Here is a 27,547-nt window from a genome sequence, read left to right on the forward strand (position 1 = left end):
TAACGATCCCACCCCCTGCTCTGGCCACATCCGAAGAGGAAGGGCAATTTGTTCAGACTGCTTTACGCTACAACTCATGCACAGTGGGACCAGCAGAGAAAAGGAGACAGCCACCGCGATTGTTTGCAATTTTGAAACAGACTGCCTTTAACCCTCCAACTTTTTCCCCCCCACTGTAAGGAGCCTTTTTCTTTCTTCCTCTGAAAGCTTTACATTGTGAACAATCTAAGGTAGACAAGGCTCCCTCTACAGGGGCGAGCTGGAAATACAAAACGACGGGTTCGGAGCTCAGTATTCGCCCATCAGAAAAATAAAAGAGACCCGCTTCAAATTAATGGCACATCGACTTCGTCCCACATATGCTACAGCTTTTCCTGTCAATATAAAACCCATGCTTTCTTTTTAAAAGAGCGTTGAGGTATGTTACTCATTAGCACCTTTTATTCCTGAAATCAAATGTGTTTTCAAACCAATCCACTCTCCCACATTTCTCCATTAGATCTTTACTTCCCATCCTCTGGGGGTGGGTGGGAATCTGGAAGCTTCACCATCTCAACACTCACACGTGTGGATGCCCAGTAATGAGTTTGAGAATGAATTAGGGGCCACAGCTGTTCAGTACATCCAGGGAAGTGTGGGTGTTTCCAGCATGGGAACTGTCCTCACTCTGGGAATGAGATAATTTAGGCTCAGGATTTCCTGTCTTTTCCCAACACATTTCTAGAGACCTTTGACTTCTCCTGGCCTGAGTCACTATTTCACAGCAGTGGTGGACATATGGGCTTGAAATACAAAGCCAATCCAGCAGAAGTTCAAAGGTGAAATTGAACCCTGATAACCCACCAGGTCTCCAATTAATAAAAAAGAGTAGTACCACCCAGGAGGGCAGAGTAGTGATTTTCTCTAGGCAGGCGATGTGAACTCATTTACCATCCCAGAGATAAAACAGCCCAGCCCTGTTCAGTGAGCAGTTAAACACCCTGAAAGTAGCCAGCTGTTTAGGGGGACTGTGAACTGGGAGATTTCCTGTGTACCCAAGGCCATGGAAGCCTCCCAGGCCCTTGGCCCTGCAGGAGCTGCCGCTGTTCAAGTAACCTTGTGTTGGATGTCTTCTCTGTCCTTGCACCTCTTGACAACCCCCTCTGTCTTGGGCCACAGCATGGGTCCCCACAAGGAATTGGGTGACCTATTTTCTTGGCCACTAGTTCTCCCAGTGAATGTGTCCCTTTTGGCCCCTGCGTGGAGATGAGGCAGTGGCAGGGAAAGCTGCCCCTGCCTGTTGAAGCAGGCAGTGCTGCCTCAGGTCACCTCCAGGCTCTCCCAAGAGTAGGTGCCTTTGCAGACAGGTGCTCTGTGAAGTACCTCAAGCAGCAAACTCCTTAGAGCAGCCTCTTACAAGTGAGTCCAACCAGTGGGACCTGGCCAAGGGATCCAGAAGTGTTGGCTATTGTTAGGAATAACAGAACATTAATGTGACTAGAGTGGACACCAGTTGGGCATCTCAAAGCATTTAAAAAGCCATTTATCTCCACAAATTACTTATTAATGACAGAAGGGAAAGTGTACCTGCCCAGTGGAGCGATCAAGAAGACACCTCCCTACCATGCAATCAAATAAGCTGCCCCCAAAGTGGGCCACCTGACACAGTGTGCACTTCCCAAGGGGATGTAGTAGAAGAGTGTAACAGCCATGGGAGCGCTCCCACAGCCTGAATCCAACTGCGAGAAGACAATGAGACAAGAAACCCAGAGAGGCTCTCCACAATATGATGGTCCCACACTCACTCCTCAGCCATGAATTTGACTGTTTTTAATTATGAGACTGGAGAGAAACAACAGCTAAATGCTAAGTGTAGGGCTGGGGAGATAGCTCAGTGGTCTAAGTGCCTGCCTGCCAAGAGCAAGGTCTGGAGTTTGATCCCTGGTCAATCCCTGCTACTGCATGCCTTGCCGCCCCCAGAACTTGGCATGGTGGTGCACACCTATAATCCCAGCCCTGGGGATGCTGAGACAGGAGGATCACTCTGAGTTGGAGCTGCATAGTGAGACCCTATACTAAATAAATAAGTAAATAATAAACACAATGTGTAACTCCTGGTTGTATCCCAAAGAAAGGTTCTGAGGGAGGAAAGGGAGTCAGAGGATGAAGGTGAAGTGAGGGTTTGGGGACTATAGCAGCATGTGTCCTGTGTCCCCAGATGGCAAAAAAAGTGACAGCTCAGTAAAGATCTGAGGCCTAGCCTTCCAGGCAGAGAGAAGGGCTTGTGCAAAGGCACTGAGGACAGAAAGATGGCCAGCATTGCAAGAGCAAGGAGCCAGCAGGAAAGCCGGGAGCATGCAGGGCCGCATCCAGGAAGGTGTGTGCATTTTATTCTGAAAGGGCAGGGGTGATGGGATCAAAAGGAGCCGGAGGGGTGGCAGGGAGACCAGTGAGGAAGTTAAACAGTGAGGGTCTAGCCAAGGGCTGGGGGTGTGCCTCTGGTAAAATACTTGCCTTGCAAGTGTGAGGCCTGGGTCTGATCTCCAGTGCTAAATTTAAAATGTAGGGTCTAGCCAAATGGGACTAGTTCTAGCTATGGCTCCAACATTGCACCAAGTGACTTTGGGGACCACAATTAAGCCTCTGTAAGTCTTATTTCCCACGTACAAAATGGATCATAAAGATGTTTAACCCAGTATTGGGCATCAATTTTTTTCTGTTGAAATTAGAAAGCAGGGTGGGTAGCCAGCCTCCAGGATGGCCCCTGATAGTCCTCAGGTCCCATGTCACCCCCTCTCCTCCCACAGCAATGAACAGGGCTGAACCAATGGGAAACTGGAGAATGAGGGCCTGAGATGTCTGAAGCTAGATCATAAAAGAGGACTTGATCTCGCCCCCAGAGGTAGTACTTAATGGGTGGCAGCTTTCCTCACCTTCATCCTCAGCGAAACTGCACATGGTTTCAGTCACAGCCATGCTTTCTGCAAAAAAATGCCAACTCAGCCACTAGCAACCTGGGCAGCTCCCAGTCACCGCACACTGCTAACATGAGTGCCAGTGGTCACTTCCAGTTCTGCCCTCCCATTAGCTTCCTTTGCCCTCCATTTGGGAGGCTGGGAGTATGTCACCATGCTTTGGTATTTAATGCCCACTTACATTTCTTGGCTTAGAGAAAAGCCTGTTCATATTCTCTGCCCACTTCTCTATCTGGTCTCTGTTGATCTTTTTTAAAAGATCTCTTCAGAAATAAAGAAAATCTTCCATTAGACACTTTGCAAATGTTTTTCTTTTGTCTTTTCCTCTTGTTTGACAGGATACTTGCTTTTTTTTTTTTTTTTTTTTTTTTTTTTTTTTTTTGGTGGAACTGGGGATTGAACTCAGGCCCTTGCACTTGCCAGGGAAGCACTTATTCCGCTGAGCCATCTCCATTTACTTGTTTTGCCACAAGGAAATTTTACAACTTTATATTACCTGGTTAATTTGGGGCTCTAGAGTTGCAGATCAAAACAAATTATTTCCCCCCTACCTTTGGAAAAAATTTTTTGATACAGGGTCTCGCTACACAGCTCAGACTTATAGTGATCCTCCTGTCTCATGCTCCCTAGTGCCGGGATTACAGGTGTGTGCCACCACACCTGGTTCCAGGACAGAACCTGGTACAGCATGCAGTGCTGGGGATGGAACTCAAGACCTTGCGCTTGCCAGGCAGGTGCTTATGCCTCTGAACTATCTCCCCTGCCCTTGAAAGCTTTGATCATAAAAAAAAAAAAAAAAAATTCACCCATACTTTCTTTTGGATTATTTCTAATTTGTTGTTATTATTTAATTTAGCTTTTGAGACAGTGTCTTGCTATATAGCTCAGGTTGAACTTGAGCTTACCATGCAGCCAAGCCTTGCGTCAAACTCATGGTAATCCTCCTACCTTAGCCTCCTGAGTGCTGTGATTACAGGTTTGTGCCATCACTCAAAACATTTTTGTTGCACTTAAATCTTATCCTGGGCTGGAGAGATAGCTCAGTGGTCTAAGCGCCTACCTGGCAAGTGCAATGACCTGAGTTTGATCCCTGATACCACATGCCATGTCGGACCTCCACTGAGGTGGCCACCAAAAGCAGATGTGTTGGTGCATGCCTATAATCCCGGCGCTGGGGAGGCTGAGACAGGAGGATCACTACATATCCTAGCTACTTAGCAAGACCCTGTACCAAGTAAATAAATAAAAGATAAAAATAAAATAAATCTTATCTCATCTGTAAATCCATCTGTAATTTATTTCCATGTACATAGTGAAGTAGGATCTTTTTTTTTTTTTTTTTTTTTTTGGTGGAACCAGGGACTGAACTCAGGCCCTTTCACATGCCAGGGAAGTGCTTATTCTACTGAGCCATCTCCCCAGCCAGGATCTATTTTTTTAAAAGACAGAATGTGTCCTTTGTAGCAACACTGGGCTGTTTAACTGCACCAGAAAATCAGGGAACAAGGTGGCACGCACACTGATACCAAGAGGATACCCAGGGGATTTATTCACCAGTGAAATGAGTTGATTTGCAAAAACCTCATCATATTTTAAGTTAAGTTGCATTTTGTTTTTCTTTTAGCTTTCTACTACACATATTCACCAAGGTGCTGAACTTTTTTAGAAGCTGGTTTGCTCTGTCATTCTTGCTGACAGTGTCTAGTGGTTTTTTTTCTTTAAATTAAACTTGACGTTTCCCTAAAAAAAAAAAAAAAAAAGACACGGTCTCACTAAATTGCCCAAGCCTGTCTCAGCCTCCCAGAGTGGTAGAATACTGATATATGCCACTGTGCCCAGTTTTTAGTTTATTTTCCAAATTGTGTGTGTGTGTGTGTGTGTGTGTGTGTTGCTGGAGTTGAATTTAGGGCCTTGTGCATACATAGAAAGCAACTGCTCTGCCACTGAATTACATCTTCAGCCCTTGAATACTATCTTTTAAAATAGCTTACAATTATCCATGGATGGGGCTGGTGAGATGGCTCAGTGGTCTAAAGCACCTACTTGGAACAAGCTTAGCAAAGCACAGGGACCGCGGTTCAATCCCCCAGCACCACATGCCAGCCAGCCCCGCCCCCTGGTGGGCTGAGCTGGCCACACACACACACACACACACACACACACATAAATAAATAAATAAATTTTTTAAATTATCCATGGATGGGGCTGGTGAGATGGCTCAGTGGTCTAAAGCACCTACTTAGAACAAGCTCAGCAAAGCACAGGGACCACAGTTCAATCCCCCAGCACCACATGCCAGCCAGCCCCGCCCCCTGGTGGGCTGAGCTGACCACACACACACACATAAATAAATAAATAAATAAAATTTAAAAAAAAATTATCCATGGATTAGAAATGTCTATATGATACACTAATTTCCCATTTTTTTAAAAAAAATGTCTAGTCTGTTGATCTGCCATTTCTTGTCCTACTATGACAGCTGCATAATATTGGTTGATGTCTGGTTGGACTGGAGCATCCAGGAGCTATCCCTGCCTGTACTAGAGAAAGTGTCACAGTATGACTGGAGAAAAGAGAATTTCTCCTGAGGGGCTGAGGGCTGGCAAGAAAGGGTCTCAAAGCGGTGGCTACCCTGAGTCAAAGAGGGCACAGGGAATGTCCAAGGTGGGCCCTGGGACTGCTCAGCAGGAAGATGAGGGGGTCAGAGTGCCTCACTCTGACTTGGGCAGCAGCTCAGTGCATCCTCGTATCTTCCACCTTAGCCGATCGCTGTGTAGCTGGCTGCAGCCTCACAGCCAGTGTACACCTTTGCTGAAAGCTGAGAGAAGTCCAATTTCTCATTCCTTCTCTGTTCAGAGAAATTTCCATTATGAATCAACTAAACAAGTCTGACTTGTTGAAAAACACTCTCCTGAAGACCTTCCAAAAGGTAACAAAAATTACAATTTCACTGTTCACCTTTCGAATGTTTTGCTTAGAATGTCATCCGTTAATCTCCGGTCATGATACTGTCCTACTCTAAATCCTTTAACGCTCCCAGGTGCTGGCAGAGTAGGTTACACTTCCCTCTGGCTGGCTGTTCTAGGCCTTGCACAGCCTGGCTGGCCTGTCCTTTAGTTCCTCTCTGAGCCCTACTGTGACAGACTCACCATCTCCTGTTCCTCCGACACGGCATGGCCCTCACTACGCTGTCAACCCCCACGCTTTCTATCACACACACTTTCAGGCACATATATTCTCCCCCAGATATGAGGTCCCACGGTGCACCAGGCACCAGGACATGTGTAGGTGATGGCAATGGCCAACGCAGACACAGGTCTGTCCCTGAGAAGGCTGAAGAACAGCGCCAGAGGAGAAGGACACTAGCAAAGGATTATATGGTTTCTTGATCGCATGCTGGTTATAGGAGACAGAGCCCATTTGTACTGACAGACGTGGGACATGGAGGCTGTGGGAGGATATGTGAATTCTGTTGGGCTCTGCTGAGGAAGTGACATGGGTATTCACTAGAACTTACAGCTAGAAAAGTGTCTGAACTCTTAGCAGACACTGCCCCCCCTCACTAAATCCAGGCCCCTCTGAATTCAGAGTGCCTAGTGAGCAGGCACCCAGCTGACTCTGAAATGATACCCCTACTTGGAAGCTGTCACTTCCTGTGTTCATGAGTCTCCCTTTTTCCTGCATTACACCTCATCATCCCAACTGGACACAGAGCCGGGGATATAGCTCAGCGGTATAAGCGACTGCCTGGCAAGCACCAGGTCCTGAGTTCAACCCCTGGTACTGAAAAAGAAAAAAACAAAAAAGAAAACTGGACAGCTCTGAGGGACCAGGCCAGGGAAGTAGATGGCAGAGTCCCCATGGCATTCTGCACACAGCAGGGACCTGCCCTGCCCATAGCCCTGAGGTCTGCATACCCCACTGTCTGCTCACAAGCTACACTGTACTTTCAGCTTTTGCTCACGTCCATGCTAGCCTTCTGAGTAAAGCATAGCCCAAATGCCAAGACCAGCTGTGGCCCTGTGCTTCCACAGCCAAAACAGGCCACATCCCGGTGCAATCCACCACAGGGCACTGCTCACAAGAGCTCCCAGTGAAAAGCTGCCCAGTGACCACCAGTGGCTGGGTAAGCAGAGTGGTATGTCTACACCACAGGACACTGGTCTACAGTGAGGAAGAATAAGCTACTGATGTGCACTAGTACCACGTGACGACTCTATGATGTTACCTGTGAGTGAAAAAGAACACATGCTGTACAATTCTATTTCTATAAAGTTCTAGGATGTTTTAGAAAGTTTCATACTATTAAAAGTCAGGCTTGCAGTTGCCTTTGTGGAGGGCTGTGACCAGAAGGGGTACAGGAGTTTTGGGGATACAAACAATGTTTTCTTGATCTAGATATTGGTCACAGGAGGTGATGTTAGTCCATAAACCTTTCCTGAGCTGAAGTATCTACTACATACTGCTCTTTTCTGCTCGTGTAGTAATGCAGAACATGCTCAATAAAAGTTGGGCTGTGGGGAGGGCAGTGACCAAGAGGCCTGAAGTCCACTATCATCCCTTCCTGCAACCACTCTGGCAGGCCCCATGCTGGCTGTGTGGGTCTGCTGTTGTACTCAGTCGACTAAATGACAAGGCTGATGCTGCTGATGCGGTGTGTGCCCTGCACGCCAAGATGAGGGGCTCTGGAGGAAGATTTAGTGACTCACCCAGTCACTTTATTGGCTCTTTAGAGAATAGGAGACTCGGATGCTGTGTGGCAGCTAGGAATATGGGTTTCCAGGGCACCTAGTGGGCCTCAAAGGTGAGAGCCTCCGTGTGACAGTGCACTTAACCCACTACCAGCAGAGCAGAACTAGGAACCCGGGCTGCGGCCATGGGGCTTCCTCCTTGGCCAGGCCTGTCACTGCTTGCTGCACCCCGAGGGAGAGGGGTACATGTGAGGCCTCAGGAGATCACATGCAGCTGGCTCCCAGCAGGTGACTCAGGAGAGGTGGCAGCCACTGTGTGCTGTGTGACACTGACTCACCCGTTTCAAGGAGGGCACGCCAGGAAGTGGGGACCAGTGGCCATGACAGAGGGACAGGTGTGCCAGGCCCTAAATCCCTGTGTGGGCCAATGCCATGTGTGGTGAGAAACATGGAGTCCTGGCCATAGGTGCTGCACGGGGACCTTTCTGGTGCTGGATGTGGCACCCGGAGGTAGAGCTGGGAAGCAGGGCACAGGGATGCATTCTGCTGGATCCAGACCCTCCCTTGGTGTAGCCTCGGGCAGGGAGCTAACCTCTCTGAACCTTGGTTTTCTCATCTCTAAAACAAGGGACACATTTGGGCCTGGGGGGGGGGGGTGCCACACAGAGCACTGGCCAACCCTGAGTAGTGCTTGTGACACAGAGTAGAAATGAGTCATCTGGGACACAGTCATCAGCCAGCAGTTACTGAGCCACTACTATGATCTAGGGTCTGTTCTGAGTGCAACGGCCATGGTGTGAAGTATGCAGAGCTGGGCACCTGGCCTATCCCTGCCCTGATAACAGCTCCCTCCCCTCTCCACCACCTTACCAGTGATCCCAGGGCCTTCCCACAGAGCTGTATCCCTGGCCTATTGTATTTTGAGACAAGGTCTCATGGAGTCACTAAGCTCCCCAGGCTGGGCTCAAACTTGTCATCCTCCTGCTTCAGCCTCCCAGAGTGCTGGGATTTCAGGTGCACACCACTGCCCCACCCTCAGCATGGTAGCAGCTTGCTTTAGTCTTTCTCGTCCCCCTTCCCCTCTCTGTGGAAGCAATGGCATTCATATTGGAAGGAACAGGGTTCGTTTTCACTAATGACATGACTGCCAACAAGTTTCCTAAGTGTTGAGAAGTGCAGCTTCCGTTTCCCCATCAGGTGGAGTGGATTCTGTATGTGCAGTGACTGGCGTCCAGAGCACAGTAAACACCCTGAAGCCATGATCCTCTTCCTTGGTCTCTCAGTTATGGAGAGTAAAAAAAGTGAAGTTCTTTCCCAGCTTCCCACATGGCTGGGGCTCAGGGTGGGATGTGACTTTTTTTCTAGTCAGTGAGAAGTGAACGAAGTCTATTAGCGACTTCCTAAGGAAGCTTTTGCTTTGCTGAGGTCAATCTAAACCACTCCTTCCCAACTTCTCCTTCCTTGAATATGAATAAGATGGTTGGAGCTCTAGCAGCCAACTTGCAGCCATGCCACAGTGTCCAGAGGCACCAGCTCAGCAGGGTGCACGTTAGGACCAACAGTGGCTCCCCACTCTTCTTGTTCAGGAGCAAAATAACTCTGTGCTTTGCCATATGGTTGGTAGGTTTTGGCTGATTTGCAGGTTTCTTGTCTCTGCCCTCGACTCCCCTGTGGCTTTTGTTCTAGCTTGACAGCTCCTTCAGGAGGATGTGGGGGTGCTGTGGCTGGGTGCCTGCTGCATTTGCAGTGGAGCTGGAGCATTTAGCTCCCAGCTGTGGACCCTGAGGGTCTAGGAGGGGGGTGCATCCAGGCCACTGCGTGGCTGCAGCAGCCCCTTGCCTAAGGTTGCCTGTTCTTCCTATGTATATCTTCTTGGGGCTGACAGAACCATCCCAACCCCCTGAGCACTTACAGCAGCTATAGACTGGCTGGGCAAGGGCCCTTCGACTCATTTCTGCTTTTGAGTCTGCCATGCTTGCCCTGGGCTGTGCCCTGGCACCGCTGTCTTCAGCACCCACCTGAGCTCAGCCACACCTGGCCCTGGGATGGGTCCTGCTGAAGGGCTGAGGAGTCACATGGGCTGAGGGGCGCAGCTCTCAGGTTCTGGGTCCTGACCTGGCTATGCCAGCAATGGGCCTGTCTGCTGCCCACCCTTGACACTCCTGCATTCCCCCCCGCAGTTGTTTCCCATGGAGAAGGGGATTTCTCTATTGAAAAACAAAATTTAGAAACCCTTATATCCCAGCCTCTCCTGCAGTTCTGGTCACAGGGAAGCTGCAACTGGAGAAGGAAGGGACAGGTATTTGGGGCAGGGCCATGTCATGACCCAGAGTTACTAGTCTTCCTCTCTTGAGGGCCAATCTCCACTTGCTGTTACCCCGAAAAGCCCTTCTCCCTCTGGCAGCAGCAAATGCCCTGCAAAGCTTCATGAGTCAGACTCTACATGCAGCCAGCAAGCCCTTAGTTCCTCCACCCTCACCCTGACTGCCTACCCCAGGGCCTTTGCGCCTGCTGTCTCCTCTGCCTGGAAAGCCCATTCCCTTCTCCACAGTTCTAGTCACTTCTCAGCCATCAGGAGCTGCTCCTAGGCCACCTTTACAGAAAGGCTGTTCCTCAGAAGCAGCTATATCATCTCATTGTTTTAATTCTTTGTCCCAAATTTCTCTTACTAATTTTTTCCTTTTTTTTATGTACAGGGTCTACAGGGTCTCAGTACACAGCTCAGACTTGTAGTGAGTCTCCTGTTTTCAGCCTCCCAAGTGCTAGAATTATAGGTTTGCTACCTCACCCAGTCTCAGTCACTGTCCCAGCATGCCTTGGGGGCAGGCCCAGCATAGCACATCGGGGATCAAACCCCAGCTGCTGTGCTCTGCTTAAGCAGGCACTTTAGTCCACTGAGCTATCTGGCTGGCCTTTCTAAATTTTTTCTTATTGACTCATTTATTACCACTGCAGCTGATGTATGTCTGAGGGTGGACAGGTCTTGTTTTGTTTTTGTGGTACTGGGGATTGAACTTGGGACCTTGCGCTCACCAGGCAGGCACTTAAGCTTGCTGAGCTACCTCCCCAGCCCTTGAAGGTGGACATGTTATCTATCTTATTCTCTGTTGTATTCTTAACACACCCAGAATGGGATCTAGCAGGCAGCAGGAACCTAGTGAGTGAGCTCGGAATCAGCAAAGGAGAGGAGTTCCTTCCAGCCACAGGACCATGGTATGGCAGGGAAGGCAAGGATCAGGTGGACCTTGTCCCTCAGTTTGAAAGGGGGTGGGGAGCCTCCCCCCTGCCCAGGTCCATGACTGTTCAGTCACCCTGAGCAAAATAAAATGGCCAGCACACATTTGCAGCAGTGCCGCACCCTCCCAACCTTAAAAAAAAAAAAAAAAAAAAAAAAAAAGACTGTTAATGAGGTAAACACAATCACAACCAGAAGCGAGCCTGGCTGTGCTTCTTCAAGTCCACCCAAAGCCATTATCTCTAATTGATCTCCAGACATCAGCTGCCCCAGTGAGCAAACAAGCGGCTGAAGCCCCCCTGCACCCTCCAGGTCTGGTTACAAAGCCAGGGCCTGTCTGGGCCCCCACAGCTGACAAGGGTCTGGGTGGGTAAAGGACCTGGGTAACAGCCGCATCGCTCAATAAGCTGCCTGCATTGAGGTCTTCAGAGGAAAGCCCTGAAAAACCACTGCAGGCCTCTCCCTTGAAAGGAAAAATGGAAAAGCCATAAGGGCTGGAGAAAGCACCCTGCAGAAAATAGCCCACCAGTTCTGGATAAAGGACCCACCTCAAAACTGGAGTTAGGAGGTTTTTTCTCACCAAGAGCAGGGTGCAAAGACACTGACTGTACAAAAAGTAAACTAAAAAGCTGCCTGTGCACACTGATAATCTCAGCCACTCAGGAGGCTGAGGCAGAAGGATTGCATGTTCAAGATCAATTTAAGGAGACCCTGTTTCAAAATTATAATTAAAAAATGATTGGGGATGTAGAGTGTTTGCCTAGCATGCAGGAAGCTCTGGGTCTACCCCAGTACTTCCAAGACAAAATAAAATGTAGGCCTTTGCCTTGAGATAACAAGTCCCCTCTGGATCTCAGCAAGACTGGGCCCAGAATCAGGGTCACGAGGTCGGCCATAGGTTCAGTGACCATCTGGAGGTTGTGAGCTGCTTCTTCCTGGCCCAACCCGGGAAAGACGCCTCCTTTCCTGTGGGGCTCGCTTGTCCTTGGAGACAAGGCCAGGAGGCCAGGCTGGCTCAGAGAGGGCAGAGCTGTTCCCTCACTTTATAGAGCCAGGGAGCAGCTCCCTGTCTCCCAGCTCTGCCCCGGCCACAGTCAGAGCACCCAGGCTGCCCCAGGCTCTGCTGCCTCTGGGTAGACCATGGGCAAGGCTCACTTTCCCTAGGTAATGAAGGCAACATCACCCCCCCATCTCTGCTTTGTGGGGGTGGATGTGGGTGGCCTGAGTGGAGGCTGAGCCTCTGGGAGCTTTGGGAACAATGAACCTCTAGGTCTCGGGTATCTGCCCACTCCATCAGGAACTGGCCCTGGGAACAGGATGTGGGGTATTTTCCACTCCTTTCCCACATAGCTTGAGGGAGGCAGGAGCACAGAGAAAGACAGCCCCCTCCGGGCTTAGGCAGCCCTGGCAGAACAGCGGAAGCGCTGGTCTTCTTAGTCTTTAGAAGTTGCGGCAAGTTTCTGGGAAGCACCTGGGATGCTGGAGAGCATGCACTGATCCTGAAGATAACCCCACCCCACCCCCGCAAAGCACGTTTGACCAGGAGCTCTTCTGGCTTTTCTTTGTCCACTCTAAAAGGAGGTTTTCTCAAAAAGGAGGTGTTGGGCTGGTCAGATGGCTCAGTGGTCTAAAGCACCTACTTAGAACAAGCTAAGCTAAGCAAAAGCACAGCGACCGCGGTTCTAATCCCCCAGCACCACATGCCAGCCAGCCCCGCCCCCTGGTGGGCTGAGCTGGCCACACACACACAAAATAAATAAATAATTTAAAAAAAAAAAAAGGAGGTGTTGCCTGGATACCATCTTTAGGGTGGGCCGGGTACTCTTGGCACACACACACACACACACACACACACACACACACACACACACACACGGGCGGTGGCAGAAGAGTCTGCCTGAAGCCCACGTGGCCAGGCCAGCGCAACCTCTGCAGTGTTCACCACCAAGAAAGGGGACAGGGATCGGCCTTAACATTTTGTCTCCAAAGTGACTGTTTTTTTCAAGCTAGTAAAACTTTTGTGGTGATGGGGTTCAAACCTGGGGCTTTATTTCATCCTAGTCAACCTTTTAGAAAGAAGATACTAGAACCTACCCTAAAGCCTTAAAACAGTGTAGTGCTAAAACTTGAATAGTCAAAGAGGCCAGTGAACTGAACAGAAATATACCCTGCTAGGGCTGGTGAGATAGCTCAGCAGACTAAGCTCCTCTTAGGCAAGCACAGGGACTGGGATCCGATCAACAGTACCGCAGGCTACAGCCCCTGGGCGCGCTGAGTCAGCCACGGAGACCGGGCTTGGTGGTGCACACCTGTAATCCCAGCACTGGGGAGGCTGAATACAGGAGGATCATGATGAGTCTGAGCTGTGTAGTGAGATCCTGTACCAAATATATTAACATAAGTAAGTAAATAAATAAATAGAAATATATCCTGCTTCGGACAGTGAGGTTAAATGTGTCACCTGAAGCCACAGGGGAGAAAGCAGGCTTTTATTATTATTGTGACTGTTGTCATTGTCATTTTGGAGTGCTTTGGATTGAACTTATGATTTTTTACACTCTAGGCAAATGCTCCAACTGCACTCTACCCCCAGCCTCCAAAATACACTATATAATAAAAGGTAAGGAAACAAAGGGATTCATACTTTAGAATATGCCAGGATAAGCTCCAACTGGATCAGAGACCAGATACAAAGTGAAAACAAAACCGTATGTCTTTTGCTGTGTCAGCTAAGAGGCCTAGAGGAAAGGACACCCAGTAACAACAACACCTAGCACCAGCTTAGGGAGATTTCCATTTGGTTTTTGCAGTGCTGGGGCTTGAACCCAGGGTCTTTGTGCTGACTACAACCCCCAGCCTTTTTTATAGCTTTTTTTTTTTTTTAATTTTTATTTGTGTGTGTGTGTGTGTGTGTGTGTGTGTGGCCAGCTCAGCCCACCAGGGGGTGGGGCTGGCTGGCATGTGGTGCTGGGGGATTGAACCGTGGTCCCTGTGTTTTGCCAAGCTTGTTCCAAGTAGGTGCTTTAGACCACTGAGCCATCTCACCAGCCCCTATAGCTTGGTTTTTAATACAATTCTCCAATAAGGGAAATCAGCAGACCCCTGGGGAAAAGGGCTGAGAAAATGCAGGCAATGTACCAATGCAAAGACTCAGTCGCTTTGAAACTCATCAGATTTGGTGCTGACTGGATGTGGAACTTTTGGCCAGGTGCTAGTCGCTTGCTTGGTACTCAACACAAGGACTTGTTGGTGTCAGTAGCCTTGGGATTTGCTCCCCTTTCTAGGCAAAACAATTGGTACCCACTGTTTTTTGTTTGTTTGTTTGTTTTTGTACTTGTCACACCTTGCAGAATGAATGCACAATAATACTGAAGTATCTCTGTACACAAGATGAGTCCAAGTACCCTATAGTGCCTGAAACAAAAGAATTACAAAAAAAGAACAACCCCAAGAAACAGAAAAAGCAAAACACCGATGTGGAATGTCAAAAAGGCGCAAACCTGAAAGAGCTCCCAATGGCCCATAATTTAGCAATCTGATCCATAACATAACCCAAAGTTGAGGGGCTGGAGAGATAGCTCGGAAGCCTAAGTGCCTGCCTGGCAAGCAAAAGGACCCAGGTACGATACCTGGCACAGTGCGCCGTGCAGGACACTGAAACTGGGCGTGGTGGTGCATGCTGGGGAGGCCAAGATCACTACGAGACCCTATACCAAATAAATAAATAAATAAATGATTATAGCCACAGTCCATACTATAAACACATGATTGAATTAGTTAATAACCAAGAGAGAAGAGGCAAATCTCCTGATCACGTGAATCCCAATAACAGATGCAGACCCTTTGCCCACCAGGCTCTCCCTTCTGAGAGCATTAATACTGCGCATGCGTGGACTGGGCAACGTCTAAGTGGAGAAACCCGGGCAAATGCTACCTCAGCCGGTGCAGTCAAGGCCAATGTCAAGTCATCCATCTTGTTTATATTTTGTAGCCTTGATACAACACGACAAAGGTGGCCTTCTATGATTGTGGTCTTCCAACTTAAAATGCTATGGTTTAGGTCAAGAACAACATCAGATAAATTCCAAAATCCTATAAAATATATAACCATTACTGTTAAGGTCATCAAAAATAAGGAAAGTGCCATCCTAGTAGAGCCTAAAGGGACATGATAACTAACAAGCCAGTAATGTCAGTGCTCTGGGAATCTGAGGCAGGAGGACTATGAGTTTGAGCCCAGCCTGGGCAACACCAGCACTTAGCCAGATGCTGTCTCAAAATAAAACAAAATAGGTGAGGCCAAGTGTGGCAACACAGCTCTGTAATCCCAGTCCTGTAGAGGCAGAGGCAGGAGGATGGATTCAAGCTCAAGGCCAGCCCGGCATACATAAGCGAATAGCCTGCACTGCATAGTTTATTGAGACCTCATCCCACAAAAACCCATACAGTAGAAAAAGGGGGCTGTTGTTCTGTTGTCGAATGTAGCTCAGGGTAAAGGTCCTGGGTTCAATGGCTAGTAACAATGCCCTCCCCCCACCCTATCCACAAAAGAGAGTTGACCACAAAATGAAACCTTGTATCCTGAATGCAATCTTGAAGAGGAGGGAAGGACATAAAAACAAAGCAACTCCAAATGTAGACTTTAGTTCAGTAATGTATCAATATTGGTCTACTGGTTGAAACAAATGTATCCTAGTAAAAGAAGATGTTACTAATAGGGGAAACTGTGTGTGTGTGGGGGGGGTGTCATGTGGCAACTCTGTTTCATCTTCTGTGTTTTTATAAATCTAAAACTGCTCTCAAAAATGATCTATTACAAAAATGAAAATAACACATGGGGTGGAATGAAAGTAGCCTTTTGAGAATTAAATGCAGAAATCACTATAGGAAAACACTGATAAATCTGAGTCAATAAAAATAAGAAAACACATAACCTATGGGAGATCAAAAGAGAAAAGACCAAGGAGAAGAAAAAAGAGGCGATGGCTAACTCTGGGGAAACCCAAAGAAAGGAAAAGTAATCATGGTGCGCTAATGGGTCTGGACTGAATCACACCAAGAGAGTTGTAATCATATAAACAATGAGTAGAGGATGGCCCAGGAAGAGTGCGTATGCTTGGGGGAGGATGGAGGATGTAAATACTTATCTCCCAGAACAAGAGATTAAACAACAACGAAAGCCCAAATTGAAAAATCATCACCTAGCATATAAACACGATATCTAGAAGCCAAAAGTGCACCAAGAGACCTAGGGCAGGGCAGGTGTAATGGGGAGGCCAGGTCTGCCTTTTCTGTATGAGTTTTGGGAAAAAAAATATTCAAATGATAAAAAATAAAAACAAATACAAATAAACATAGCACACACATCGCTCTGGGCAGGGGCAAGAGCGGCCACCCCACTGCATGTCCTCCTAGGCAGAAACGTGCCAGGATACCAATCTGCCTAGAGAAATCCAAACAGCAGCCTGGTCAAGGTCAGCGTTCTACTTGCTTTTTGTTTTTCTTGCTGCAGCACAAGCTTTCTCAGGGCCACAGGTTTACAGAGACAGGAAAATGTTTGAGCTATGGATTCTCAGATCTTGGAAATGTGGCTGATGGAATTTCAGGCCTTTCCTGTGCTCTTAGGGCAGCTGAGTCCCCTCTGCCGAGGTGTACAACAGGGACCAGGCTGATCACCTGAGAGGAGAGGAGGAACAAACAGCTGCCCAGCAGCACAGCCTGGGGCGCGGGGGCGATGGGAGGAGGAGGCTGGAAACTGAGAAGGGGGCTCCTGCATGCACAGCGGGGAGCCCTGAGAGGAGGGATGCATGGAAGACCAGGCAGCTAGGGCAGCAGACCCCACTGGCTCACAGATGACTTCAGGCCCACGACGTTCTGTGTGTTTCCAGAGAGTGGGTGGAGGTACCCAAACTAGAGACCTCTAGAGAAGTAGATGTGCCGTCCATAAGCAAAGGCACATGACTCAGGCATGATGGAGCACACCTGTGACCCCAGCACTCAGGGCGAGGCTGAGGCAGGAAGAACGCTGTGAGTCTGAGGCCAGCCTGGACTACAGTGACTTCAAGTCCAGCCTAAACTACGCAGTGAGATCTTGTCTAAAAACAAAACCAAGGGCCAGGGAGATGGCTCAGTAGAATAAGCGCTTCCCTGACAAGCACAAGGGCCTGAGTTCAATTTCTGGTTCCCCAGCCCAAAACAGTGTCTTCTGTAAATACCATATGGCTGGTTTTTCTCATATAAAAGCTGATCTGAGCCTCTCTGATGCTATGCGGCAGAATTTAACCCATGCACATTTATTATGATTTGTGTTGGTCGTGTTCTTGTTAGCTTACTTCTTGTTCTTTAGTAAATTGTGGTACTGGGGATTGAACTCAGGACCTTGCACTTGCCAGGCAAGTGCTTATTTGTTCTCTAGTTCTTAGCTCTCCCTTGATTGGTTTCTGCTTGTATTCCCCTATGTATTTTTTATTTTTTAGCAGAACTGGGGATTGAACTCAGACCCTTGTGCTTGCCAGGGAAGCACTTATTCTACTGAGCCATCTCCCTGGCCCTTGTAATCCCTCTTTCTGGACTGAACAAGTTTTCTTTGTTTCTTTTCTTTTCTTCCCTCTCTCTCTACTGGTTTAGCAGTTCTGCATTCTGTTTCTCTTCCATGGGGATCACTCTAAGGGACCACTTGGCCGTATGTACTGAGCCACAGCGAAAGGTGAGGCAGTGTCCCCATTCTGCTCTCCTCTAAGCTCTCGCCTCCCCCTGCAGTGGGAAGCCTGTGGCAGGAGCTAAAAATCATCCTCGCTCTGGGCTCCCAAGCCTCACTGTCCCGGGCAGCACCGTGGGCCTCCCTGGCTCGCAGACCTGTGAGTCAAGCAATGTTTGCCCAAGACACAGGTCCTCACTCTGACTGGTTGGTAGCACTTCCCCTCGGGCCTGCCTGCATTACTGGGGTCCTGAGCAGGGCTGAGGTCTAGAGGCTCAAGAGAAAAGAAAGTGAGGCACCCCATGGGGCTGGGGAGATGGCTCCGTGGAATAAGCACTCGCCTGGCAAGTGCAAGGGCCTGAGTTCAATCCCAGGTTCCTTGAAAAAAAGTGAGGAAAGCCCTGACAGGGGGAGCTAGGGAACAGAATCCAGCCTTTTTGTTTCCCTGCTTCAAGAAATGGAGACTAAAGAGCGAACTTCGTTGCAGGTGCGGTGGTACAGGCTAGTAAGCTCAGCTGCTGAGGACGCTGAGGCAAATTTGAGGCCAGCCCGGGCAACTTAACCAGGACCCTGTCTCAAAATGAAATTTTTACAAAGGGCTGGGGATGCAGCTAAATTGTATAGCATGAGGCCTGGCTTCAATTCCCAGCCCTGGCCCCCAAAAGTGAATATAGTTAGCCAAAAGGTGAAAACAACTCAAATGTTTACTGATCAATGCATAGGATAACAAAGTAGGCTTCATCTGACAATGGAATATTATCTGGCTATGAAAAGGAGTAAAGTTCTGACACACGCCATGACAGATGAACCTTGAAATTATTATGTGAAGTGAAAGCGGCCAGACATAAAAGGATAAACACCGCATGGTTCCATTTATGTGCTGACCCAAGGACAGTCAAATTCAGAGACAGGAAGTGGAGCAGAGATTACCAGGGGCTGGGGTGGGGGGAGCCATGGTTTAGTGGCTACAGAGTTTCTGATTGAAGTAATATTATGATTTATACCTAAATGTTTCACAAAGCCATGTGTGTTCATGGGTGGGTCTCTGAGGGGCTGGCTTCAGGTTATAGTGGTTTTATAGGTGATTTGCTGTTAGGAACTGGGTCTGCAGGAGGAGGTGTGTCCCTGGGGCTGGACCTGGGGGTTCCTCTCCCTCTTGACTCTGCCCTTCCCTCTATTCCTGGAGGCAGAGGCAAGAGCAGCTTCGCCCCACCCTGCCCAGGCGCTGTGCTGTCCTGTGGTGGGGGCCAGCAGCCTGTGGACCATGAGCCACAGTGAACCTCTGCTCCTCAATGGTGTGTCAGGAGCTGTGGCCCAGGGACAAGCAAGTGACTAAGACAGGTAATGAGAAGTTTTTGGAAACACTGAGCACTGCACAAATTTGTGAAATATCCCCAGTGCCATGGAATTATACTCTTAGAAGTAGTAAATGGCAACCTTTATCTTCTATCTACTACCATTAGATAAGGTCTCACTGCACAGATCGGACTCGTAGTGATCCTCCTCTTTACAACCTCCCAAATGCTGCGATTACAGGCGCTCACCACCATGCTCAGTCTCAATCGTTGTCTCAGCGTGCCCTAGGGGTGGGGCCAGCACAGCAACCATCATTCTTCTAAAAATTGAATATAGGGTTTGGGGGTTAGAGGTCCATGGCAGGTTTGTCCAGCACATGTGTCGCACTGGGTTCCATTCCTAGCACTACAAGAAACCCAAACCAAACAAAATGAAATGGAATGTCGGAGTTCTGAGTGGGCTTGCTTCCTTCCACCCTTGAAGAAACAGCAGGAGTCCAGAAAGCTCCTGCTCAAATCCCTGCCCTGTGGGGGCCCACCAGCTCCCTGGTCTGCCCCTTCCCCCTCCCCATCTCTTCCTCCTCCTCCTCCTCCTCCTCCTCCTCCTCCTCCTCCTCCTCCCACCCTGGCTCTGGCTTGGCCAGCCTGACTGCTCACTGTAGCTGTCCAGGGCTCTCTCTTCTGGCTCAAAGCCCATCTTAAAGCTGAGTTTCTGGGCCCTCCAGTCTGTCTCCTGTTGCATAGATGAAGGGCTCCACGAGGTGCCCACATGCTCCTGCTTGTGGTTACAGCCCTGACCTCTGGGCGGGCTGCTGCCACGTCTCTCAGACACACATCGCATGACATACTGTTAGCAGAAGTGGTCAGCGAGGCTTCCATGTGCTTCTTGGGAGCCCAGCAAGGCGCTAAGCGCTCACAGACTCTGTCATTTAACTTTCAGGATGGGGCAGGCGCACTACTATTACTCTCAAGCAACTAGTGAAGAAAAAGTAGCACAGAGAGATGAGGCAATTTGCCTCAAGTCACACAGCTTCCAGGTGGCAGAGCTGGTGCTGCTGCTTGACCCCAGGGTCACCAGCTTATCAAGTGCAGTGGGTGGTGGGTGGGAATCCAGGCTGCCAGCGGCTGCAGACTGGCTTGCCTTGAGGAGCAGGAGGGCCAATAATCTGGAGATCCCAAGGGGATCTGCAGGTCTCGCATGTGTGCATTGGGAGGAGGGCCTGCCTCACCTCCCCCACTTTCCCAGACCCTGAGAAAACTCTGGGCCAGGACAGAATGTAGAGGAGAAAGAGGCAGAGGTTAATGGAGGCAAGCAAGAGCCTCCTGTGTCACGTGGGCTTAGACAATGGAGCAGCACACCACTTCGCAGGCTGCAGGGAGGACATTAAAACCATTAGCAGGACATACAGCACTGCCTGAGCTAGAAGGAATGAGGCAGACGCTGGCAGCCTTCTTGGACACATCTCCAGCTGAGGGGGGCGCAGAATCAGGGAGCAGAGCCTCCACTTGGGTAAAGCAGAGCAAGCATGGAGCTGGAGCAGGGCTTCCCTGCTCCCATGTCTGATTTCTCCAGCAGGGCTTTGGTTCATGTACTGTGACCTCAGGAGGAGCAGGATAAGGTAGGCACCAAGTGTTACATGTGGGCCATTGTGGTGGCCGGGCCTGCACAACCAGCACTATGGGAGCCTGAGGCAGGGTAGAAAGTTAGAGCCCAGCAACTTAATGACTCGCAGAGATCCTGTCTCAAAAGGGGAGGGGCATGGGGTCCTGGCCCTAGCTCAGTCCTTTAAGTGGCTGCTTCCACAAAGCTGTCAGCCTCCCGCTGGCCAAAAGTGCCCTGAAGGCATTCGAGGAACAAAAAAAAAAAAAAGGGGGGGGGAGGGGCAGAGGATGCTGGGGATGTAGCTGAGTGTGAAGGCCCTGAGTTCAATCCCCAGTATCACCAATATACACAGACACACAGACACACACACACGCACGCATGCATGTACATGCATGCACACACATGTGCACATGAGCGCTTATGCAAGAAACTTGACATTCACAAGTTAGGGAAGGTGCTGCTTAGCATCCACTGCCAGCTTCCTCTCCCCCTATTTCCTTATTTTTCCCATATTTAAGGCACCCCCAGGTCCTAGGCTGGCACCTCTGGCAAACACATCCCTTCTTCAAGTGCACGGGCGATGCCTGCCTGTGTGGCTGCTGCAGGTTTTCATGAGCACAGCCTTGTCTGGGTCATGTGGGAGCTCGGGGTGTGGCTATGCCCTCGACCCACACGCAGACCTTCTGGGCCTCATTATCAAGTCTGTATAGCACGAAGGCAGTGATGTGGCTCCACAGAGCCTGAGGGTGAGGGGCTGAGGGCGGGGGCGGCGGGACACAGCACTCTGCCCAAAGCAGCACCTGCCCACTGGCTCCCTGCATGGCTGCTCCTCTGAGAGTTTCCTGCAGGCCCCACAGCGTGAGTTCTCCTTATCCCTGTCACTGTACTGTATGACCTGAGGGCACGGACTCGGCCCTGCTCACTACTGTCCCTTGACATATGGACCAGGGCTTGGCTCAGCACATGCACAGGGGTGGGGGGACTTGTGAGAGTGACCACAGAACTTCTCAGCCAGCTCCTTTGATAGGTAGAGATGTGAAGACCCAGTGTACAAAGGGACGGGGGACAGCAGGGAAGGTCAGCAGCAGAAAAGCGGAACAGGCCAATCGCCTTTCAGCACAGAAGGGAAGACACCAAAGTATTCACAGTGATCTCAGTAGTGGATATGTGTGTGTGTGTGTGTGTGTGTGTGTGTGTGTTATCAGGGACTGAACACTAGGCTGTTCTACCATCGAGCTATATTCCCAGACTTTTTTTTTTATTTCATAAACATTCCTAGTCTTTTTCTTTCTACTTTATATTTATATAAGGCAGATATCACATTTTATATGTAAGCTGGGTATGGTGGCACAGGCCTGTGCTCCCAGGCATCTTGTCATGCTGTCTCACCTTACTGTCTAGGGGGAACTCAAACTTGTGATCCTCCTGCCTCAGCCTCCTGAATACAGTATTGGAACTACAGGCACAAAGCAGCCCACCAGGGACAAGGGTGATTTTTATCATTATGCTCTTGCTCTTTGGCTAATGATCTTCCTAGTAAGGTCATGTGTTTACATGTGTAAGTAGGAAAAACAAGGATAAAAAAAACCAAGTTACACAGAAAACAAAACCAGAGCTGTGTGAAGAAGCAACACTGTTCCTCTCGGTGTGTGCTGCTCTGCCCTGGACGGGGATCTGGAACCTCAGCAGTGGCAGTGTGTGTCTGAGAGCACAGCCAGCACCCCGGCACTGGCCCTGGACCTCGGCTCAAGAGACAGCGCCCCCTCAGCCCTTCCTTAAGGCAACTGCACCTCGTACCTCGCAAAGCTTCCTGCCTGCTCTCTGGAGGAGATGGATTCCTTACCTGCACAACTGAGATCCCGGTTTTACCTCTTGGTCATCCATACCTACAAACGGCCCCATGCTTTCAGCTGATAGTGGCTACTCTGGTTCCAACTCCCGGGGGCTGGGTCTTAGGAAGAGGCCTGACCCTCACTATCTTATACTCTGAGGTCACAAAAATATTTGCTGCATTGCACCAGACTTGGAGAAGAATCTTTTTCCTTTGTGAGAATGTTGTTACTGGAGTGTTCTGTGTTGTGGTGCTGGGATGGAGCTTGGGGCCTTGCACGAATGTACAGAGCTCCACCATTTGGCTTCACCCTGCACGCAGCACCTGGCCTGTACCTGCCCTCACACTCTCCGTGGAGAAGCCTCACTTCCCAGCGTACTGAACTGACACAGCTGAACTACAGTTGCCCAATCCTGTGCAGCCCTCAGAAAACCCCGTGCCCAATCTGTCTGACCAAAGCAAGGTGAGGGCATGTGCTCTCCTTGTCTTATCACTGTCTTCTGGATGTACAGCATCAAAAGAAAAAAAGGTCAGGTCAAAGTACAAGCACTCTGCAAAGCTGAGGCAGGAAGATGCCAAGATTGAGCTCAGACTGGGCAATCTTAGTGACTTAGTAAGATCCTGTCCCAAAATTTAAAAAATTTTAAAGGCCAGGGATTTAGCACAGCACAAAGTTCAATTCCCAGTACTGCAAAAAAAAAAAAGGGGGGGGGGCTCATCTGCCCCGCAAGTCTTAAGTGTAAGGCTTTGTGCAGCACTAACACCATTCCCCTGGTTCTGTCACCTTAGAATTGGGTTCGTTTTCCACATAGCCTGCCTTAGTGACCAGAAAACACCCAAGTGGCCCCTGCTGGCATTTGTGACCGTTCCTATGACACCACCTTCAAAGCACCAGCAGCAGAGCCTGTGCCAGGCTGTGCTGGGATGGGGCCACTCTCCTGCCCGAGGACAGCCCTGCGCCTCTGGCGCTGTATGGGAAAGAAGCTGCTAACTCAAGGATGCGTATTTTTAGGTCCAACACAAGCTGAGAATCAAAGGCTTCTGGTCCTTGGCCCCTCCTTGCTGCTGCAGATAAATAATCTGGCTAGCAGTGCGATCGCTTGTTTTGCCATGTGACGTGCTACAAACAGGGATAAGGTGCTGCTGCCTACGAGGCTGAGGCCTTGAGCGTGCTTGCTTGCTGAGTGCTGGAGGTCGGCAAGTGGGAGCCCAGATGGAGGCTGCTTCACCGGCCAGGCGGTACCAGAAGCCTCTGCACCCTGATTTACAGCTGCAGCACAGGAGAAGCTGGTTCTTCTCAGAGACTCCACCAGCCTCAGCCCCAGCTGGAGTCCCAGCGCGCCCTTGGGACAGTGCTTGCCCCTGCCCCTATCTTTCACAAATATTAGTTTTTTCCTCACTCACCAAGTGCTTTGTTTTCCCTGTTTTTTTCTTCAGAGACAGAATCCTCACTCCTTGTTCTAGCCCGGTCACCTCTCTGATCTCTGTGGGCTTGTCCTTCCCCACAGCACAGGGTCTTTGCACAGGCTGCCCCCTCAGCCGGAGGTACTGCTCTTCCTTTCAGATCTATAACTCAGCTGAAGCATCCTTTTTTATAGCAAGCTTCCCGTGGGCTCTGCCTCGGCCCCTCCCCTACCCCATGTGCCCACAGCGCCATGCACCCTGCCTGACGCTCCTCACCCGGATGACTGATGTGTCATTTCCTTAACTGTTCACAGCCACCTACCATGAACAGGCATTTGTGTGTGATTTTGCTCCTATCTACCATCCATCTCCCACTGGGTCACAAGGAGACCTGGGAAACATTGGTGTTTTACCCACCCCCAGAGCCTGGCTCCACAGGTATTTGGCAAATGGCTGAATCCTTACGAAAACGCCTGACATATGCACACATGTGATTTTAAAAACCAAATCAAACCTAAAAGGATGTCACTGATGGCTACGGGCCATGTTGGGATCAAACCCAGTAGCCCATCCTAGGAAAGGGTGGGCCAAAGAGGCTGTTTTTATGGTTCTGGGTCTTGTTCTTTGGGGCAACAAGTGAGTGTAGTGGTGAACAATAGGTTAATAAGAGAGTAGGTAGGTGGTGATAGGAAGAGAAAAGCCACACTGGGTGGGGTGGCACACGCCTGTATTCCCAGCACTTGGGAGGCTAAGGCAAGTGAATTTCCAAAAGTTCGAGGCCAGCTTGGGCTACAAAGTGAGTTCACAGGCAGTCTGAACAATATCATGAAACCTTGTCTTAAACCCCAAGCCCCTCAAAAAGAAAGTCCATGAATTATTCCACAGCGGTAGGCAGAGGTGATGGCACAGTAGGGTTAAGATGTTTCAACTAGTAACAAAAGCACCACCCTGGTGACTGGCAGATCCGAAGCACAAACAATGTGATCCCTGTGAGTCGGAAACCCAACCCCAACACTGTTTCCCCAGTGAGATGACTTTTGATGCAACCATCACAGGACAGGCGCTCAGGCGAGAAGCCCGGGGAGACACAGACGCAAACAGCTCTGGCTCCAGGAGCAAAGCTGGCTTCATTCAGCCTCCAGGGGCAGGGCACGGCATGGACACTGGAGGGCGTGGCCTCACAAGCTCAAGCAAACCAGTCCAAATCCTCCAGCCTGGTAACACAGGCCCAGGGGCGGCCCAAACACATTGTGCCTCATCACCACGCAGCCAGCCTCAAGCCATCCCCCCCACCCCACCCCCACATGCTCACGTTGTGAAAGTGACCAGCGGCACAGGACAGTGCAGTGTGTTGGTTGTCAGACTGGAGATTTGCCCTGTCCTTCCACAGGGGAAGGACAGCTGTTCCCCTCATCAGGTCTGAGCACCTAGTGGGTGCAGATGTCACCAGAGATGAGAGCACTTGAAACCAGAGGTGAGAAATTATCCCCATGGTCTCAGGCCATGATAGCAAGAGAGGGCGGCGCTTGCCTAGTCCTCTGCTGCCTGCCTGGAGAAGTCAGAAGGTGCTCTGTGCAGGGAGGCAGGCAGGAGGGAGTCTCTTTTCACTGCCTGTTTCCATGGTGCCTGGAAGCCCTTGGCAAGCCACAGCTGGGAGCCTTGGACAGCCGGTGGGGGGGGGGGCCAGGGCCTTATCTAGCCTGGGCTACCCTCCAAGGCCTGTGCTCTGGCCTGCCTGGGCCTCAAGAGTAACAGAGGCCACCGGCATGGTAGCCAGGGCTTCTCTCTCACACCTCCCTGGGGAAAGGAGGCCAGTGACACAACAGACAAAGGGCAGAACAGAGTCCAGGTCTTACCCATCCTACTGCCCAGTCCTGGGGACAGCTCTATGAAGCCTGCATTGCTAGGGTCTCGTGAAGCCCCACCCCAGCAGGGCTGCCTGCCTGGCAGACCCTCTGAGGAGGAGCACACTCGTTCCTTCCCTCTCTGCCTGACTGCACACCTAGATGACCAGATAAGGCCTCTTTTATTGCCAGTGTGTTGACACAGGCCCAGCCCCACACTGGGGTAGGCCTCGGCCACAACCAGGAGAGTAAGGACACTTCCAGGTGGGTGGGGGGTGACAGCAGCCTTACCTGCTCCTGGGAATTCATCACTCGCAGCTTCATCTGCTTCAAGTAGGTGGAAGTGAGGGGCATGTTGTAATCAATAATCCCGGAGACCAGAGGAGATGGAGGCTCATTTTCTGGCAAAAAAGAACAAAAGGAACTCCTTTCAGTCTGTGCTGGTCCCTGTCACCTATGTGCAAAATTCAACCCAGAAAGGTGGGCCAGAGGCCACTGACTGGCTGCCTGGTGTTGGAACACTTGCCAATTGGCAGGTGTGGGTGGGGAGGCATGTTTAATTGAAAAAAGCATTTCACATGCTAAAAGATGTGGAAATTCGGCTTCTTTAAAAACTGGAAGGTGTGGCCACCCAGGGCTCCCATAGCAGACAGCCCCGCAGCCACTTCTTCAACACTGGGTGTGCATGCTGCTTGTCACCCCCTGCCCCACAGTCCTTGTTCTGTGGCCCGCCTCTGCCAGTTGGGGTGCCTGCTGGACCCCTGAAGGCATTCAAGCTTCCAACTCTGGCCTAGGTCAGCTCTCTGCCTGCTGCACACGGGCCAGGCAACCCAGCTCAGCCAAGGCCCGCCACCATCCCCCAGGGCCCATATGGCTCACAGGTCCAAGCCAGGCCCCGCGCCCCTGCCCTCCCAAATGCTCGCTCCTCCTTAATCACATGCAGAGGGGTGTGTTCCTCCCATGTGCTGCTTTGCTGCCCAGAAGATCAAAGCAATGCATGTTCTTTTTGTAGAGAATCCGCAAAGTGCAGAGAGATATGAAGAAAAGTTTACAAAGCCATAATTGTACCAAGCAGCTCTGCATATGCTTCTGTTTATTTTTTCCCTTTCCATACTTCTTCTTTACGTATTTGGTATCACAATGCATACTAAAGTTTGTAGTCTGCTTCAAGGGGTCGTGGGGTTTGGGGGTTGTTTAACATTTTGTCATAAGTGTTACCATCAAAGCTCTTGTTTTGCTTTGCAGATATAATTTTTAGTGCTGCATAATATTTTACCATAATTTACTTAAGCCATTCCTTTGATCGGCTATATGGCTGGTTTCTCATTGGGGCTATTATAAACATCACTGCAGGAAACATCTCTGTGTACAAATATTGACCTGTGTTTCTGATCTTTTTCTTTTTAGAACTGATTCCAAGAAATAGAATTCGTGGGTCAGAAGGTAGGAATATTTGATAACTCCTGAAATCTCTGGTCAAGCTACTGGGGGAACAGTCCTAACTACCTGCTTCTCTGGCCCCCCAGTGACCTCAGGCCAGGTTGGTGTCACCCAGGCCTTTGGATCTGAGAATTGTTAGGGGAAGTGAGAACAGCTTAGCTCTGATTAGTCAGAGCGCCCTCTTCTCTCCCCACTACACCTACGCCACACGGAAGAGATGGGACGGGGAAGTAAATGAAATCTCTCCTACGATGACTATTTCTTCCCCTCCTGAGCCAGCATCCAAAACAAAGAAGATCCTGCAACCATGCACGTCAGGTGAGGGAAGCAAATGCAGACGGAGAAACACTACAGTTCAGCATGCATGAAGTGTCTCGAGTGGACACATGCACAGAAGGAATGTGGAATAGAGGTTACCTGGCAGTGGGAAGGGGGCGTTATTCTAAAAAGGTACTTAGTTTCATTTCGGGTGACAAAGAACACCCATAGGTGTTTGAAATAGGTAGTGACAATTAATGTCTTTAAATGATATGATTAGCAGGGAAATGGAAAA

At 49.8% G+C, this 27,547-nt stretch overlaps 1 protein-coding gene across 2 annotated transcripts in view; it reads right to left on the reverse strand.

Annotated features, from left to right (window-relative positions):
• Window positions 1-27,547, reverse strand: part of Nol4l (nucleolar protein 4 like) — a 122,720-nt gene that overhangs the window by 37,212 nt on the left and 57,961 nt on the right. For both annotated transcript variants that reach the window (XR_002821020.1, XM_004630803.2), the window contains exon 4: window positions 25,846-25,955. Coding sequence is in view for 1 of the 2 variants with exons in the window: in XM_004630803.2 (XP_004630860.1) it covers window positions 25,846-25,955 (110 nt within the window). In the remaining variant the exon portion in view is untranslated. The remainder of the gene's footprint in view (window positions 1-25,845; window positions 25,956-27,547) is intronic.

Source organism: Octodon degus, unplaced genomic scaffold, assembly GCF_000260255.1.
Source record: "Octodon degus isolate 3935 unplaced genomic scaffold, OctDeg1.0 scaffold00037, whole genome shotgun sequence".
Classification (NCBI taxonomy): domain Eukaryota; kingdom Metazoa; phylum Chordata; class Mammalia; order Rodentia; family Octodontidae; genus Octodon; species Octodon degus.